Source organism: Mobula hypostoma, chromosome 5 (assembly GCF_963921235.1).
Source record: "Mobula hypostoma chromosome 5, sMobHyp1.1, whole genome shotgun sequence".
NCBI lineage: Eukaryota > Metazoa > Chordata > Chondrichthyes > Myliobatiformes > Myliobatidae > Mobula > Mobula hypostoma.
The window spans coordinates 119,028,825-119,048,179 of record NC_086101.1 but is presented as its reverse complement, the minus strand read 5'-3'; the positions used below and the strand labels follow the sequence as shown (position 1 = coordinate 119,048,179).

Genomic DNA, 19,355 nt, shown 5'->3' with positions numbered 1-19,355 from the left:
TTTCAGTTACTGCGCGGTGACAAATGATATGTGTACGGGAGAATTTCAGTTACTGAGCGATGACAACGGATATATGCGTGGGAGAATTTCAGTTACTGCGCGGTGACAAATGATATGTGTACAGGAGAATCTCAGTTACTGTGCGACAACAAATGATATGTGCATGGGAGAATTTCAGTTTCTGTACAGTGACAACAGATACGTGCATGGGAGAATTTAAATTACTGTACGATGACAAATTATATGGGCGTAAGGGAATTTCAGATGCTGCGTGTCAACAAATGATATGGGCGTAAGGGAATATTCCAGTTACTGCGCAACAACAAATGATATGTGCACGGGAGAAATTTCAGTTACTGTGTGACAAGAAATGATATGTACGTGGGAGAATTTCAGTTACTGTGCTGGGAAAATGGATATGTGCACAGGAGAATTTCAGTTACTGCGCAGTGACAAATGAAATGTGCGCGGGAGAATTTCAGTTACTGAGTGACAACAAATAATATGTGCATGGGAGAATTTCAATTACTGCATGATGACAAATGATATCTGTACGGGAGAATCTCAGTTACTGCACGACAGCAAATGATATGTACACGGGAGAATTTCAGTTACTGCACGACAGCAAATGATATGTACACGGGAGAATTTCAGTTACTGAGCGGTGACAACAGATATGTGCACAGGAGAATTTCAGTTACTGCGTGACAACAAGTGATATGTGCGTGGGAGAATTTCAGTTACTGCGCGGTGACAAATGATTTGTGTACTGGAGGATTTCAGTTACTACGCGACAGCAATGATATGTGCGTGGGAGAATTTCAGTTACTGCGTGATAATAAATGATATGTGCGTGGGAGAATTTCAGTTACCGCGTGATAATAAATGATATGTGCGTGGGAGAATTTCAGTTACCGCGTGATAATAAATGATATGTGCGTGGGAGAATTTCAGTTACCGTGTGACAATACATGATATGTGCGTGGGAGAATTTCAGTTACTGCGCGGTGACAAATGATATGTGCGTGGGAGAATTTCAGTTACCGCATGATAATAAATGATATCTGCACGGGAGAATTTCAGTTACCGCATGATAATAAATGATATCTGCACGGGAGAATTTCAGTTACCGCATGATAATAAATGATATCTGCACGGGAGAATTTCAGTTACTGCATGACAACAAATGATATGTGCACAGGAGGATTTCAGTTACCGAGTGGTGACAACGGATATGTGCGTGGGAGAATTTCAGTTACTGCGCGGTGACAAATGGTACGTGCACAAGAGAATTTTGGTTACTGCGCCACAACAAACAATATCTGCGTGGGAGAATTTCGCTTACTGCATGACAATAAATGATATGTGCGTGGGAGAATTTCAATTACTGTGCAACAACGAATGATATGTATATGGGAGAATTTCAGTTACTGCGCTGTGATATACGATATGTGTATGGGAGAATTTCAGTTATTGCGCGACAACGAATGATATGTGTATGGGAGAATTTCAGTTATTGCGCGACAACGAATGATATGTGCATGGGAGAATTTCAGTTACTGTGCTGTAAGAAATGATATAGGTGTGAGCAGGGCCGGATTAAGCTGGTGTGGGGCCTGTAGCATATGTTATAAAGGGACCCTAAATTTAAAAAAATGCACATAAGTATGAAAACATAAATTATTTACTTGCATAGTAAAGTAATTCAATTTTTTTCATTTGCTATACAGCCAGATAATACGACAAATGTCTGACACTTCAGTAATAGTATTACTTACATGTAGGTTTCAATTTCAAATGTCAAAAGTAACAAAACTACAATTTCAAAGTTAGATTTTCTAGATTTAGCATGAGCAAATTTGTTGATGATACTGGAAATGTCTATTTCATGCAGAAGTTCATGTTCAATGCTCATTCGAGTGAGATTGTTCAATCTGTTTTGACCCATGGTGCTCCTTAGTTCATTTTTAATCCTTTTCAGTTTTGAAGATGAGCGTTCTCCACTGCAGTTGGTAACTATGAGTGACAAATAGATGCGCAAGGCATTTTTTATATTTGAAAACATGACTCCAAAAGATTGTCAGTTATCAAATGATACAACTGTAACTCTACAAGGTCTTGTTTGGTGCCAATATGAGAAGCAAGATCAGTTTTCGACAGTTCAGTAAACTGCACAAATTCTTCATTAAGACTTGCTTCCAGATCTTCTGGATATGATTTAATAAGATTTGATGACCTCTTTACGATCTCTTCAGGTGTAAAAGACTGTAACTGATGAAGGAATCCAAAAACACCATTCACCTTTAGATAAGCTTTCTGCCTTTTTGACAGGGCAGAAAGCAAGCTGTCAATAATGGCAGAAACGTTCGGCTTTTAAACTTCTAAGAAGGCATTTGAGATTCAACAAGAGGATCAAGAGTGCTGGAACCACTGAACTCATCATACGTGTGATTTTGCTTGTGTTTTCTTTGAGTTCACTGTTGATAATCTTCACACTTAGTCAGATCCTTGGCTTTTTGCTCAATGTCTGAAAAAGTAGACTGCATAGCTTGAATATATCCATGCAAGGATTCATCAAGTGCACAAACTGTGTTCAAGTCTTGGCCAGAAGATTGCAAAGAAGCACTGGTCATTTGAAAATGCTGTAATACTTGATCCCACAATATGACCATTATTCCTGTTTCCAACTTCATCATGGTTGAAAGTAGTCCACGAGCCTGTTGTCAACACTTTGCCTTTTCTGACCATTATTATTTGAAATGTCATCCAAGACTTGTTTTATTGCAGAAAAGCTGTGTAAAAGTGCTTTTGTTGCATCTGCACGAGCTGACCACCTGGTATCTGACATTCTTTTCACAATGGGCAAATGAGCACCACCATCAGATAATGCAGCAGAAAGGAGATCCCACCGATAAGTAGAAGCAGAAAAAAATATGTACAGGCTTTCTACAAATTGAAAGAAAACTAATGCTTCTTGACAACATTCAGCAGCACATTTTTGGACCAAATTTAGTGAATGTGCAAATGATGATGATGATGACGATGATGATGTCGACTCAGACCTGAGAGTCCAGTGTCGGGCATTTTCATGCCTTACAAGGCGCAGTTCGAAAGGCTGTGTGGGGCGCCACTCCTCACGCAGACATTTCGCAGTATTATTTTACGAGGCCGAGTTGCGAGCTCAACATCAACCTGGTGCGGATGGAGAGCAGATATGGGGGCGGTCTGTCACTGGATCGAACTTGGGAACCTCTGTTCTCGAGCCCGGTGCTGATCCCACTGCGCCACCAGTCGAATGTGCAAAACATGGAATATAATCTGCAAACTCATTCAGCTCTTTAATTCGTGCTTGTAAGCCACTATACTTGCCACTCATGTTGCTGGCATTGTCGTAACTTTGACCACGGCAGTCTTTTATATCAATGTCATTTTCCTTTAAAAAGTCAAGTAAACCTTGAGTGAGCTGTTCAGCACTATGACCCTCCATACCCAAAAACTTCACAAATCTTTCAACTGGTCCAGACGGCAAAACATAGCGCACAGTCAAAGTCAGCTGGTCCACATTAGATATATCTGGAGTAGAATCCAATGAAGCAGAATAATACTTGTATTTCTTCACTTCACCGATAATGTGATCCAGTATGCTGGATCCAATCAAATTGATGAATTCCTCACATAGGTATGATTTATGTCCCCTTCCTTGGTTTGCATGAGCATTTGTATGCTCTGCCAGAAAAGGGTCAAACTTGGCCAGTAATTCTAACAACCCCAAGTAATTTCCATTATGAGGAGAGCCAACAGTTTCATCACTACCACGAAATGAAAGGCCTCTTTCCGCTAAAAACTTTACAACTTCAATTATTCGCTCTAGAAGTGTGCGCCAATACTTTTGTTCAGTCTCCATTTCTTTCACAAGGTGGGAAGCAACACGCTTAGCTTTGTTTTTGCACATCGATGGTGAAATTAAAGCTTGTCTATGTGAGGAACTTTCTTCATGTTGACGTAATAGATTGCTTGCACTTTTCCAGTCATCAAACCCCTGTTCACTAGACTTTGATGAACATCCTGAAGTCATAAACTTGTATGGGAAACAGAATATGCTTCCTTTGCTTTCTGAATAGCATAACCAATTTCCTGCATGTTGCTTGTTTGTAGGTTTATGAACATATGTAAAATAAGACTTCTGACAGTGCCAAGGTTTCTTTTCATTGTCATACAATCGCATGGATGAAGAGAAGTCACTCTCAGTGTGTTGACATTCATCACTTCCCTTGGTTATCCAATATTCATGATCACAATCATCTAGATTGTTTGGCCATTCACCAATGTCATTAGAGTACTTGTTCTTTCACATTCAATGGATGCTGGCTGTTGCTGTATCATGCCTCCTGCCGCACTAGTACTAGTTGTTCCTATATTTCCAGCTTCAGCCGTTATAGCACCATCACCATCTCCATGAACATCAAAATATTCTGTCGACTTGCGTGTTTTTGATATCACAAGTTGGTTTCTTATTTCTTTTTCTTCCTTCGCTTTACGTTTTGCACTTCCAGAAGCATAATGATATCCAATATCTCTGGCTTTATTGCTCATTGCTATCTGCAATGGAAAAAAAATGAAATATGCATTTAAAAACAAATAGTTTATGTTACAAAAGCTATGTAGCGGTATCAACAAAGACTAGTGAACAGTAAACACAAAATAATCTGCAGATGCGGGGGTCAAAGCAACACTCACAACACGCTGGAGGAACTGAGCAGGTCGGGCAGCATCCGTGGAAACGATCAGTCGATGTTTTGGGCCGGAACCCTCCGTCAGGACTGTTGGGGTAAGGATACCATCTAGGTAGTCTCCAGCCCCTTGGTATGAACATAGAATTCTCTAACTTCCGGTAATTCCCTCCCCCTCCCTTCCCCTATCCCTATGTCACTCTGCCCCCTCCCCCAGCTGCCGACCACCTCCCTCATGGTTCCACCTCCTTCTACTACCCATTGTGTTTTCCCATATTCCTTCTTCACCTTTCCTGCCTATCACCTCCCTGCCTCCCTTCCCCCACCCCTTTATCTTTCCCCTTACTGGTTTTTCACCTGGAACCTACCAGCCTTCTCCTTCCCACCCTCCCCCCACCTTCTTTATAGGGCCTCTGCCCCTTCCCCCTACAGTCCTGACGAAGGGTTCCCGCCCGAAACGTCGACTGATTGTTTCCACGGATGCTGCCCAACCTGCTGAGTTCCTCCAGCGTGTTGTGAGTGTTGCTAGTGAACAGTAACAAATTTATGTGACTGTTGTGACTATGAGCGTGTATGGATCACATACACTCAACAACCAACTAGGAATAGTGTTCTGAAAATTATCTGTTTAGTTGCTTATTGAAAATCATTTCATTTGGGAAATACAGGTTGAAACTCACAGTCTAATCCAATCTTGTGTGTTCCTGAGCTGGTTCGGACAACCTAAAATCAGGAAACAAATGAGGAATCATGAATTGGGTCACATCAGACTGTTGAGTTGCACATCCCCTGTCGCAGGCTGACCGCGGGGGCTGCTGGAGGGTGTGGTGTAACAGCGCACGCTGCAGTGGCTTGGCAGCATGGGAGATAGCACAAAGGTCACCACGACACAGTAAGGAGCCAACACACGCCTGCACAGACATACTGTGCCATGCACCATGCACCATGCAGCATGCAGCTCCCCCGACATGAAAACAACAGCATTGCCATTTCGTCGTTGTTGTGGTGTGGATGAAATCACAGAGCATTATGTTACCGGTAGGTACAAAGCAGTTTCTTTATTCGACAAAACAAGATTACAGCAGGCAGAGACCCCTGGCAGAACAGGTCTAACTGCCTTGTGATTGAGGCTTGATATTTATTTGCTAAACACAAAGGACAGTTCATAGTTACAAGTATAGACAATTCTTAGAAGTTTTCACATCTTTTGATTAAATTCGTTCTACTGGTGCCAGTATGCCTAAACTGGCATTCGTGGCCTTTAGGAATGTAAGTTAAAATCCATAATACATTATTTGGTATGTTACATGCTAACATAGAGGACAATTCATATTCAAAAAGCATAGATATGGTGTCTTCACAACTACCTGTAAACTTTGCATTCTTGTCTCAGAGGCGCCAGAGATGCACTGTTACAAATGAAACTAGGTTCACAGCTTTTAGGAAATGCATTGTTATGAACTCAATCCACAGTACTTTGTCAAAGAACAGAAGACTGATAGCTAAAGTCATTTATTTAAGTGTAAATGAATCATTTACCCAAAACTCACTTTAACAGTTGTGAGAATACGGTGAGATGCCGATTTCACCAGACTGCAGCTTGCAAGCATTTAGTGCGGACGGGACCCTCGAAAATGCAGGGCCCATAGCATATGCTACTTTTGCTACTAGGTTAATCTGGCCCTGGGTGTGAGAAAATTTCATTTACTGTGTGTCAACAAAGGATATGTGTGTGGGAGAATTTCAGTTACTGTGCAGTGACAATGGATATGTGAGTGGGAGAATTTCAGTTACTGCGCAGTGACAAATGATATGTGCATAGGAGAATTTCAGTTACTGCGCGGCTGTGCACCTGCACAGCTTAGAGGGATAGTGGACAGAGGTGTTTCATTTAGGGTGTAGGGAGACCAATTAAAACAGTTTCCATTGGTGGTGGGTCCAAGACTCGTAATGCTTTGCATCATTGATCAAGGACTCAAACGTGATAGGAGGAAATATATGGTCAAGGTCTGGTCTGAACTGCTAGAGGAAGGAGAGGAAATACTTTTAATTGTTATGTGCAACAGGGAACTGGATGAGTATCTGAAAAGGAAAAGGACGAGGGTGTGGGACAAGCTTGATTGCTTTTCTGAAGAGCCAATACAAGGTCAATGTGTGAAATACACTTTCCACCCCCCGGACTTACTATCATGTTCTTTTTACAACAGGTAGTGGAGCTGATGCAGAAAGCATTGACAGGGAAGGTAGCAGGAATGCAGCCGTACTACTAGGGTGAACTATGCAGTCCTGAAAGAGAAGCTTGAGCAGGGATCCTACACAAGTGTCTGATGATGGAATATTTGTAGTGGGAAACGGTGCACAACGCTTTTCACTTGTGGTGTTGAAGGGTCGAGCTCAGAAATAAAACATAGATGCAGATCAAAGGTAAAGCTGCTGTCCCATGTTGAGAGAGACACGCACTACAGTAGCCACTGATTCACAGCTCCAGAGATCCTGACCTCTGGGGGTGTGTGTGTGTGTGTGTGTGTGTGTGTGTGTAGTTTTCACATTCTCCCTGTAACCATGTGGATCTCCCCCGGGTGCTCTGCAGAGGACTACATCACTCAGAGAGTGGTGTGAGTGTGGAATGAGCTGCTGGTGGAAGTGGTGGATGGAGGTTCAATGGTAACATCTAAGGGAAGTTTGAATGGGTACATATATATGGCTATGGTCCAGGTGTTGATCAATGGGACTATGCAGACTAGATGGGACGAAGGATCTGTTTCTGTGCTGTAGCACTCTATGACTCTATTTATAGTGAGAATGGGAATGTTCAAAGATGTGCAAAACATGCTCTTGATACAGATTATGGTGGGTGCCTGGAATGTGCTGCCAAGAGTGCTGGTAAAGGTAAATATGATAGATAATTTTAAATTCAAAGTTCAAAGTAAATTAATTATCTAAGTACGTATTGTGTATGACACCATTTATAACCCTGAGATTCATTTTCTTGCAGGCATTCACAGTAAATACAAGAAACATAATAGAAGCAATAAAGACCCCACCCACTCAACTGGGTGGACAGACAACCGATATGTAAAAATACATCAAACTATCAAATACAAAAAGAAAGAAAAAAAATAGAAATAATGATAAAAATAAATAAGTAAGCAATAAGTATTGAGAACATGAGATGAAGAATCCTTGAAAATGAGTCCAATTCAGTGGGAACACTTCAGTAATGGGGCAAGTGAAGTTATCCCCTCTGATGGTTGAGGGGTAATAACTATTCCTGAACCTGGTGGTGTGGGTTCTTAAAGGTTCTTAGACACATGAATGCAGAGAGAATTGAGGGATATGGACATTGTACAGGCAGGCAGGATTAATGTAGACAGGCATTTAATTACTAATTTAATTAGTTAGACTCTACATCATGGGCTGAAGGTCCTTATCCTGTACTGAACTGCTCCATGTTCCACATTGCTACCAAGTGGGGTGGAGTTGCTAAGGTGCAGCCACATTTACTTTATCGGTAGATGAGAGAGAGGGGAGTGAAATGCAAGGGTGAGACAAAGGGGGAGCCAGGTACGATAGGCTAAATGGCTGGGATATACAGGGGACTGTGAGAAATTTGGAAACGGGCAGGGATTTGGTACTGAGTAGAGACTTCCCTTCACTTGCCAAGCCTAAATTCTTAAATTAACTATATCACTAAAGGATACTAGAAGATTCAAAACAAACTCCAATTAGTGACCTGAATTCTTCAGCCACGCGATCAAATCTTAGAACAAGCACACATCTACAAAGAAAACACTGGTGTCAGTTTAGATATAACTCAAGTACACCATGCAAGACTCAGCATTTAAATGCTGGATTTTACACTCCACTCCCAGAGTAAACAGTGCACGTTTGTCTTGACGCAGGTTGTAGTTGTGGGTTTGGATTAGTATTGTTTGGCAGTATTGGTACCTCTGTGTCAGTGGGTTGTGAGTCCAGTGCTAACCCAAGGATCTGAGTGGCTGTACATTACTGCAGGAGTGTTGCACAGGAACCACTGCTTTTCAGAGGCCCAAAGCTCTACACAGGTGAATGTGAGAAATCCCAGGGTATACTGGAGGGAAGGAGGCTCGTATATAAGATGATAACAGGCCAGAATAGGGTAAAGAGCCAGCATTATCAAAGACCCCGGCCATTCTGGACAATCTCTCTTTTTCCCTTTGCCATTGGGCAGAAGATGCAAAAGCCCGAAAGCACATACCACCGAGCTCAAGGATACTGTTATCAAACTCTTGAATGGACCGCTTGTGTTAGATTAATTCTTGGCCTCACAATCACCTCGTTATGATCTTGCACTTCATCATTTACCTGCACTGCACTTTTCCGAAAGCTTTTACTTTTTATTCTGCGTTGTTATTGTTTTACCTTATTCTAGCCCAATGCACTATGTAATGATTTGATTTGATCTGTATGGGCAGTATGCAAGACAAGCTTTTTGCTGTATGTATCTTGGTATATGTGACAATAATACACCCATATTTATTTCTCCTCATTATATGGTTATCAAGAGCAAGGGGGCACAGGTTTAAGGTGAGAGAAAGAAATGTGAAAAGTAATTTGAGAGTTGTGTTTTTTTTTACACAGAGAATTGTTATCTGGATTGTGTTGCCAGAGGAGGTGGTGGAATTAGACACAACTGTATGTTTAGGAGACATTTAGACAAGCATTTAGATAGGGTAGGCTTAAGAGGATATGGACCTCTGAGACTAATGTAGATGGAGGGATTGGGCTGAAGGGCCTATTTCTGCCCTGTAGCACTCAACCACATTATCTGAGGAGCAGGGAAGTTTTCCTGGCTAACATTATTTTCCCAACTCAAATCCAAAGACACAAGAGATTCTGCAGATGTTGGAAGTCTCGGGTAACACTCACAAAATGCTGGTGGAATTCAGCAGATCAGGCATCAGCTATGGAGAGCAATCAACAGTCGACGTTTTGGGAACTCTGAAACGTTGAGTGTGTCCCTTCAGGATCCTGTACCTCCTCCTTGAAGGCAGCGACGAGAAGAGGGCACGTCCTGGACGATGGGGGTCCTTGGTGATAATGCCGCCTTTTTGACACATCGCTCCTTGAAGATGATTTGAGGTAGCAAAATCAGAACACAGATTTTACTGTTGTAGTTACATAGAAAGTGAAATGCAGGTAGACAAGTGAAATGCAAAGGCTAGGTCAAGTAGATTGGGAGGTCATGAAATCATCTATAGTGTACAAGAGGTTCATTCAAGTGATGACTCTTCACTGATGTATTGTTGAGTAGGAAACGTGGATGGCACTGGCACTCTATAAGGGATATATATTGAACCGATGGTGTCGGGAGAGAGAGATTGCTGTTGTATGTTCTCGTCTTTGCTGTTGTATTTGCCTTTTATTATCATAATTGAGCAGTGCCACACAGGAACAGGTCCTTCGGCCCATGGTGTCTGTGCTGGACACAATGGCAAATTAAACTAAATCTCTTCTGCTTGTACGTGATCCATGACACTCCATTCCATGCATACCCATGTGTCTATCAAAAAGCCTCATAAATACCACTGTTGCACCTGCCACCACCACCACCAGCAGCCCGTTCCAGGCACCGTGTAACAAAATATGATACCCCCCTGACATTTCCTTCGAACTTTCCCCCTCCCCTTAAATGTGCATTTAGTAGTATTGGGTGTGTGGGGTGTCCAGGGAGGGGTAGCAACTCTGGTAAAGGATCCTGTCGTATCCAGTCTGGGGCAGCTCACTCACCTTTCACCAGTGGCTCCAAGTAGCTGTTTGCATGTGACAGTGGCCACACCCCAGTACACCACTTCAACAAGCAGGCTAAGCCAAGTGGGGGTAACTGGCAGGTCTCATGCTTGTCCTAGCACTTGAGGTCAGTTCTGGTGGACTATGCGGATAAGATCTAAAGTGAGATCTAAGGCAGTAGGGCAAAGAACATGACGTGATAATCCACTTCAACAAAGGAAGACTCCGGTTGTGACATCTGTTTGTACCACTGGACCCAGACTTCTGAGGTTGAGAGAGAGAGTGGTTCTGCTTTTACACTTTAAATGCTCTCCTGCACAGGTTTCCTGTCATCATAAGAAACAACATACAACTATCAGTATTGGATATTTGACAAATTATTAAGTTGTAAAGTCATAGAGAGATACAACATGGAAGCAAGTCCCTTGGCCCACTGAATCCATACAGGATTTCGGGAAAACTCATTGCCCACACTCTAGCAGCTGGACTGGGTTTGAGACTGTCACCAATCTTATACTCATGACATAGTCTGACACCTTAGAAACAGGCCATTTGGCCCACTGAGTCCTTGCTATCTATTAATCCCATTTACCAGCAGTTGGTCTGTCGCCTCCTACACCACAGTGATTCAAATACTTGAATGGTGACGAGGAGGCATAGAGGAGTGAGATAGATCTGCTGATTGAGTGACGTTGCAAAAACAACCTTTTGATGTTTCTTGAGCGGTGTCGCAGCAACAACCTCGCATTCAATGTCAGTAAGACCAAGGAATTGATTATGGACTTTAGGAAGGGGACAACGAGGGAACCAGTCTTCATTGAGTGACTCCTCTCCGCTAGCTTGCAAGTCACCCTTGGGCAAGGTGTAGCACCTGCTTAGCACCCCCCACCCCCCGGATCAGCGTCACGTGAGGCCACAGGAGGAGGTGGTGGATGGATGGTCATATGAGCAGCTGGTGCATATCACAAGTCCAGGTTATGTGACACCAGGCAGACGATCTCTGAAGGGTATTGCTAATGGCTGGGGGTCACACGTCTTATAAAGACACTGTCCAGAAGAAGGCAATGGCAAACCACTTCTGTAGAAAAATTTGCCAAAAACAATCACATCATAGAAAGACCATGATCGCCCATGTCACACAACATGGCACCTAATGAAAGAACAAACTATCTGGGATATGCCCTCTTCGTGTTACTACCATCAGGGCTACAGGATACTGAAGACCCAACTCAAAGTTTTAGGAATAGCTTCTTCCCCTCTGCCGTCTGATTTCTGAATGGTCCTTTGAACACTACCTTGTTGTTCACCTTTGGCGATATTTATTCCTATAACTTATCATTTTTTTATGTATTGCATTGTACTGCTTCTGCAAAACAAGAACTTTCACAACATGTGCCAGCGATAATAACCCTGTTTCTGATTCTGAACGTATCGTGAGACTCTGTCTCCACCTAACACACACGCAGATTCCAACCTCCATCTACGGGAACAACTTTCCTACTACCTTGGCAGATAGTGGTTGCAGATGCCAGAGTCTGGAGCAAAAAAAAACAGGTGGTCAAGCAGCATCTGTGGAGGGGGAAAGAACTTTTGAAATTCTGATCTTTCATTGAGGGATTTGGAGTGGTAAGGGTGAGCAGTTTCAAGTTCCTGGGTGTCAACATCTCAGAGGATCTGTCCTGGGTTCTTTCATGATGCAATTATGACAAAGGCATGCTTTATTGGAAACTTGAGCAGATCTGGTATGCTCCTAAAAAGAAAATCATCTCCCGGAGGAACTCAGCAGGTTGATGGGACTTGGCAGTTTAAATTGGCATGGACTAGATAGGCCTGTTTCTGTGCTGTATTTTTCTATGACCCTGTGATACACCCAACGTATTTTTGTGTATCCCTAGAATGCACCATTGACAAGAGGGTTTGAGAAGAGATGCAAAGGTATTTGCTGAGGTTTATCCCTTAACAGCTACGTAACACTAGACCTTTTGCTCTACCAGCTGTTCTTAGAGACATACAATGAGACAAACATCAGAAGCTGCTGGTAAACCAGCAATGGAGTGGAAAAAAAACATTTCTTTGGTTTGGCACAAACTCCATGATCAAGTGCTGTAGGTTGGCATATTTTTGAGATCCAGGGTCACATGCAATGTATTGAAACTGGGCATAACCACTGAAAGGTTCTGTGGTTAAGGCTACCGTTTAGGGCCCTCTTGTACTTGCACTCAAATTACCTGCAATCACTGTTAAACTTCCAGTAACTAAACTGCTCAAGAGCTTTACTTAAAATGACCACTGGTATCATGTGAATGTTAAGCTGCAAAAAATAACATGGCTTATATTGACTTCTGTATTATGTATGTTATAAATTATTGTCAGTACTGAAATTTTAAACATGCTCCCCCCCCGATGATATCTCAAAGTCAAAATCAAAGTACATTTATTATCAAGTATGTAACCATACCTGAGATTCATTTTCTTGCAGGCATTCACAGGAAAATAAAGAAATACAATAGAATTTATGATAAAGTACACATCAACAAAGACTGAAAAATAACCCATGTGCAAAAGAAGACAAACTATGTAAATAAAAAATAAATTAATAATGAGTGGAGAACATGAGTGGAGAGTCCTTGATAGATTCAGGAAGGTGTCAAAGCCCCTCAGTATTGTCAAGTGAGAGGGAGGAGGAAGAAAATTAATCAAGGTTTGTCGAGCTTTATAAGACCATAAGGCATCGAAGCAGAACTAAGCTATTCAGCCCAACAAGTCTGCTCTGCCTGTTCATCATGGCTGATTCATTTCTCTCTCTCAACCCCATGGTCATGCCTTCTCCCTGTATCCTTTCATGCCCTGACTTATCAAGAATCTATCGACCTCTGCCTTAAATACACCCAATGACTTGGCCTCCACAGCTGCCTGTGGCAATGAATTCCACCCTCTAGCTAAAGAAATCTCCATTCCAAATGGGCATCCTTCTATTCTGAGGCTGCGTCCTCTGGTCCTAGACCCCTCATAGGAAACATCCTCACCGCATCCTCTCTATCGAGGCCTTTCAACATTCGATAGGTTTCGATTCATTCCTCTAAATTCCTGCAAGTACAGAGCCATCAATCACTCCTCATGTGATGTCTTTCAATCTCAGAATCATTTCGTGAACCTCCTTTGAACCCTCTCCAATATCCTTTATTAGATAAGGGCCCAAAACTGCTCACAATACCCCAAGTGAGGCCTCACCAGTGTGTCAACATTAACGTCTTTGTTTTTATATTCTAGACCTCTTGAATTGAATGCTAACATCGCATTTGTCTTCCTCACCACCAACACAAACTGCAAGTTAATCTTTAGCAAATCCGCACGAAGACTCTCAAAAAATCATGAGGGGAAAAGATAATGTCGCATTCCTTTCCCCAGGGTAGGGGGAGTATAAAATTAGATGGCAGAGCTTTAAAGTAAGACAAAATTTTATCACAGAGGGTGGTAGGTATATGGAATGAGCAGTCAGACAGGGGCTGATATAATTACAACATTTAAAAAAAATTAGGACAGTACATGCATAGGAGAGGGTTGGATTATTGGGATATTGGCCACTGGCAAATGTGACCAGCGGAGTCAGGCAATTGGTCGGCATGGATGACCTGACCCAAAGGGCCTGTTTCTGCAAACGAAAGGGATTCTGCAGATGCTGGAAATCCAGAGCAACACACACAAAATGCTGGAGGAACTCAGTAGGTCAGGCAGCATCTATGGAAATAAATAAACAGTCGACATTTTGAACAGAGACCCTTCTTCAATACTGAGAAGGAAGGGGAAGATGCCAGAATATAAAGGTGGGGGAGGGGAAGGAGGATAAATATAAGGTGATAGGTGAGGCCAGGTGGATGGGAAAGGTAAAGGGGCTGGAGAAGAAGTAATCTGATAGGAGAGGAGAGTGAACCATGGGAGAAAGGGAAGAAAGAGGGGACCCGGGGGGGGGGGAGGCGATAGGCAGGTGAGAACAGGTCAGAGTGGGGATTAGGAGAAAAGGGAGGGGAGAGGAATTTTTTTTATCGTAAGGAGAAACTTGTCAGCTAAGTTTGTTTCTGTGCTCTATAGCTTTAGTACAATGAATAGGGATTCTGTTTTTTTTAAAAAGGGAAAAGAGTTGCTGTTGTATTGTCCCACTCGTGATCATCTCTGGATGTTGCTGAGTGCTTTAAATCAATTATGAAGAGTAGCCACTGTGCAAAGTCAGAAACTCATCAGCCAAATTTGATCACAGCACTGGGGGGCCCACATACAGCAGTGTGATAACAACCAGATAATTTGTGTCTGTGATAGTGATTAAGGACTAAACATTGGCTAGGACACCGGGCAGTATTCTTAAATGCGTCTAAAGGGCAAATACATAGATTTTAGATCCCTTCAGAGCAGGGTGGTTCAACACTGCTCCCTCATCACCAGCACTGAGTGTCAACTGGGATTCTGTTCTCAGCTCTCTGAAAGCAGACCACCTTTCCTGATTCAGGAGGTGAGAAAATGCATCACACCAAGCCATGGTTGACGCATTAAGGCCTCCAAGGAGCACAAAACCGGTGTTTATTATCACTTTATAACTCCAGCTCAGAGTTTAAAAAAAACACGCCAGCAGAATATCGGGCAGCAGGTTCTGAAAATTTTACAAACAAAATTGCCCCAGGGTTGCACCTGAAGCACAGACAGCACAGAAAGGAAGAGTGCATTATTGTACAGGACACCTGTCTCTTTGGAATAAGTTGCTGCAAGCAGGAGGTTTAGATGAATTCCTTACACAATGCAGGGAAAAAAAGTGTAAATGAGAAAGACAAGCCAAGTTCTCAAACCAAATAAAAATAAATTAAGGAAATATTATAAATTAACCTTGAAGATCTTTATCTCCCTGGTTAGTTAGCAGGGGTGAGAGTGGAAGTGGGGGGAGGGAGCAAAGGGTGACTGATGCCTCACAGTCTGCCCAGCAGGGCAGTTTCTCTTTCCCCCCCTCCCACTAGTTACTTGGTTAAGGGACCACGTGACTCAGTTCTAACTAGTTAACCGGCCGCTATTATGGGATGCCTGGTACCCCTGGCAACGGGAGGGGGTGACGTCAATCTGAGCATGAGCACTGATTAATTTTCCACCTTTTTTTCACCCCCCCTCGCTTATGATGATGATGTTGATGTGGGGAGGGGGGAATGTTGAAAAATATTTTGGACGCCATCTTTTCTTCCCCTTGTATATTAAAACATTTTTTGGGGGTAAGTCCCCCTCAACTTTTTTTTTAAAAAACCCTTGGAGTGTCAAAAAACAGAGAGGGGGGAGGAAAAAAGAAAGCTGAAGCACAGGAAAAAGAACAACAACAAAAAGTGTGAAGGATAACTTTTTTTTTCTTGCAAGAGTAGCTTCTTTTCTTTTAGCAGCTGAGTGGGTTTTTTTGTTGTGCAGGGAGTTTTCCCCCGCCTGTGTGCATTTTTTCTTTTTTTTTAAGAGAAAGAAGGGGGAGATATTAGGTAGATTTTTCTATGGTTGTTGGGTTCCCGAGAGGACATGGCATCCCCACTGAGGCAAGAAGAAGAGCAGGAGGAGGAGGAGGAGGAGATGGACGAAGGCGGCCCGCTTTTCCCGCCAGCGGCAGGTAGCTCGCTGCGCGCGCCGCCCGAGAACCCCGGACCGGCGCCGCTTTCCCTCTCCGCTGCCGCGCGCTCCCCTTCCCCTTCCCCTTCCCACCCCGATGCAGCAAGAGGGACGACCGCATTCATTATTTTTTTTTGCATTCCCCCCGACCTTTTTCCCTTTCCCCTCAATCTTACAGAGACGCGCGCCCTTTTCTTTTAGCGAGTGTCTTCAGCCGCCCAGGGGAGGGGGGTCGCGTCAGACCGCCGCCGGGCTCGAGCCGACCCCGCGTTTGAAATTGAAAAGCCGCCACGCGCGCCGCTCCAACCGCCGCGACCTGTCACTCAAAGCGGAGGAGAAGGGCGCCGGGTCAGGGAGCGGGCCCGGGGCGCTCTCCTCTCCACCCAACTGCTGTTTCTGTACATAATATATCTATATTGTGTGTGTATATATATGTATGTTCTGAGGCAACTTTACATTCCCACCATCCGTTGGAATAAATTATCTCCCTTTTGCTCATTATTTCCCCTACCCCCTGTTCATTTTTCTTATGGCGGACCGTGTTTCACCCCCCCCTCCAAATCGCCAGGCAGGCCGAAGGCCCGGTAGTTCGAATCCTTTCCCTATGGTGGGGAGGTGGTGGTGGTGGTGGAATTTTCCAGCCCCCCCCTCCCCCCATCTCTTTCTCTCCCCCCGGGCCGAGGCCGCAGCGCGGCCGTCAACGCGCAGACGCGGCGGCGCGTAGGTGCCGGCACTTAACCCCCTCGTGGCTGTTGGCCGTTTCTTGCCCGCACTCCCCGTCAGGGTGGGATGTCTGTAGCTATTCCTCTAGCTCCGACCCTCCGGCGCGGGGGGGGGGGGGTGTGGTTGTCCGGCCCCTCACCCCGTTATGAGAGGGGTGGGGAAATTCTTATTCCACCCCCAACGGGGTGCGGTTCTTCCCTCCCACCCCGGGGAGGGGTAGCTCTGCCTCTCTTCCCCAATCCTTATAGGGCGCCCTGCACCCATTGTAGGAGTTTCTTGCCTATTCCCCCACCCCTTCTCGTGTTTCTGCCCCTGCCCTTTTGTCAATCAGGGCGAGGGGTTTGGGTTTCCTTCCCCACCCACCAACCCTTGGGGTGTCCTGCACCATCCATCCCTCCGTCTCCCAGTCCACTGTGCGGTGTTGGGGTTGCTGCCCTGTTACAATCCCCATGGGCATAAATATTGCAGATTTTGCAACTGCTGGAAATCCAGAGCAACACACAGAAAATGCTGGAGGAACTCAGCAGGTCAACTAGGAACTAGGTGTTCTTCTACATCAGTCACTGAAAGCAAGCATGCAAGTACAGCAGGCAGTGAAGAAAGCTAATGGCATGCTGGCCTTCATAACAAGGGGAATTGAGTATAAGAGCAAAGGGGTCCTTCTGCAGCTGTTATAGGGCCCTGGTGAGACCACGTAATGTGTGCAGTTTTGATCTCCAAATTTGAGGAAGGACATTCTTGCTATGGAGAGAGTGCAGCGTAGGTTCACAAGGTTAATTCCTGGGATGGCGGGACTGTCATATGTCGAAAGATTGGAGCGACTGGGCTTGTATACTCTGGAATTTAGAAGGCTGAGAGGGAATCTTATTGAAACATATAAGACTATTAAGGGATTGGACACGCTGGAGGCAGGAAGCATGTTCCCGCTGATGGGTGAGTCCAGAACCAGAGGCCGCAGTTTAAGAATAAGGGGTAGGCCATTTAGAACGGAGTTGAGGGAAAAGCTTTTTTACTCAGAGAGTGGTGGATATATGAAATGCTCTGCCCCAGAAGGCTGTGGAGGCCAAGTCTCTGGATGCTTTCAAGAAAGAGATGGATAGAGCTCTTAAAGATAGCAGAATCAAAGGTTATGGGGATAAGGCAGGAACTGAATACTGATAGTGGATGATCAGCCATGATCACAGTGAATGGTGGTGCTGGCTCAAAGGGCCGAATGGCCTACTCATGCACCTATTGTGAAAGGAGTATTATCAAAGCAGCATCTGTGGAAGGGAATGAACAGTCGACATTTTCGACTGAAACCCTTCATTAGATCCCTTCTGCCTTTCTCCCAACCCCAGCCGCCTCTAGAGTGCTCTGTGCTTACCACCCTTTTTGCAATCCTGAATCTACTCTGTCACTTTCATGCTGCTGTTGACTGATTTCCCTCTTTTCACCCTGGGGACTTCCTCACTCCTTCCATGCCCCCTCGCCTGCTGTGTGTTCTTGACACTATCCCTTTTACAAAAGGGACAATATTCCTGACTTTCCCATTTTTTTCCTGACTCTTCTTCCTCCCCATCCTACTTCCCCGCTGCACTCTGACCCCTCAGCAACAGAAAGATCAACCATTGATAGCGGGACCTCTAAAACCATTTTCTGAGGTGCAAGTGTTCAAAATGCAATGTTGTCCAGCCTATTGTGAGTATGGGGGGGGGTGCAGTTTCAGAATGCTTTACATCTGATTAGCAGTGATTTACTCTCACAGTATATCAGTGTAGTACAGATATAATCCACCAGTTCAGTGTTTTTGACACTACCAGTAAAGCCAGAGGCTGAAGTTAAACTGGATAAGTGAGTTAACTTGTGAAATAACTCGCTGCTGGAAACAGACATGACCGTAAAGCTGTTGTTTAACCACAGAAGACAAGCCAATTCTCTTAAACAATCTTTCAGACAAGGGGACCTACCACCTGCAACACAGAAACGTGGTTCCACAGTCACAGAACAGGGAGAGTGCTGTTTAGATACAGTGAAGCTCCCTGTATATTGTGCAATCACACACTTCCAGGGCAGTGTTAGGTACAGAGTGAAGTTCCCTTGATATTATTCTAGCACACACTCCCAGGACAGAGACAGCACAGGTTAGATACAGAGTGAAACTCCCTCTGTACTCTCCCATCGCACACTCCCAGGACAGAGACAGCACAGGTTAGATACAGAGTGAAACTCCCTCTGTACTCTCCCATCGCACACTCCCAGGACAGAGACAGCACAGGTTAGGTACAGAGTGAAACTCCCTCTGTACCTCGCCCATGGCACACTCCCAGGACAGAGACAGTACAGGTTAGGTACAGAGTGAAACTCCCTCTGTACCTCGCCATCACACACTCCCAGGACAGAGACAGCTCCCTCTACATTGTTCCAGCAGACACTCCCAGGATTTGGACAATATGAGTTAGATACAGAGTAAATCTCCGTCTGCATTATTTCACATATTCTCAGGACCAGCTCAGGTTTAACACAGGATAA

General features: G+C 44.2%; 2 protein-coding genes across 10 annotated transcripts in view; one reads left to right on the top strand and one right to left on the bottom strand.

The window, feature by feature from the left end:
- Window positions 1-1,110: 1,110 nt before the first annotated feature.
- Window positions 1,111-18,949, bottom strand: LOC134346968 (zinc finger MYM-type protein 1-like). Of its 6 annotated transcripts, XM_063048881.1 has the most exons (6): window positions 16,298-18,949; window positions 10,500-10,825; window positions 8,432-8,508; window positions 6,098-6,225; window positions 5,411-5,453; window positions 1,111-4,599 (listed from the first exon to the last, which is right to left on the bottom strand). In XM_063048881.1, the coding sequence occupies exon 6, from the start codon at window positions 4,223-4,225 to the stop codon at window positions 3,188-3,190; it is 1,038 nt and encodes a 345-aa protein (XP_062904951.1). In that variant the 5' UTR covers window positions 4,226-4,599; window positions 5,411-5,453; window positions 6,098-6,225; window positions 8,432-8,508; window positions 10,500-10,825; window positions 16,298-18,949; the 3' UTR covers window positions 1,111-3,187. The 6 variants fall into 6 exon arrangements, with proteins under 6 accessions (XP_062904951.1, XP_062904952.1, XP_062904953.1 ...); XM_063048882.1 differs by lacking the exons at window positions 6,098-6,225; window positions 8,432-8,508 and adding an exon at window positions 9,639-9,834; XM_063048883.1 differs by lacking the exon at window positions 8,432-8,508 and having other exon boundaries at window positions 6,098-6,139.
- The window catches only part of chd3 (chromodomain helicase DNA binding protein 3), a 124,078-nt gene continuing 120,369 nt past the window's right edge, over window positions 15,647-19,355 (top strand). For 2 of the 4 annotated variants that reach the window (XM_063048877.1, XM_063048875.1), the window contains exon 1: window positions 15,648-16,122. In XM_063048877.1, the coding sequence (XP_062904947.1) occupies window positions 16,035-16,122 (88 nt within the window). In that variant the 5' untranslated portion in view covers window positions 15,648-16,034. Of the gene's footprint in view, window positions 16,123-19,355 lie in introns of all 4 variants that reach the window. The other 2 variants (XM_063048878.1, XM_063048876.1) reach the window with 2 other exon arrangements.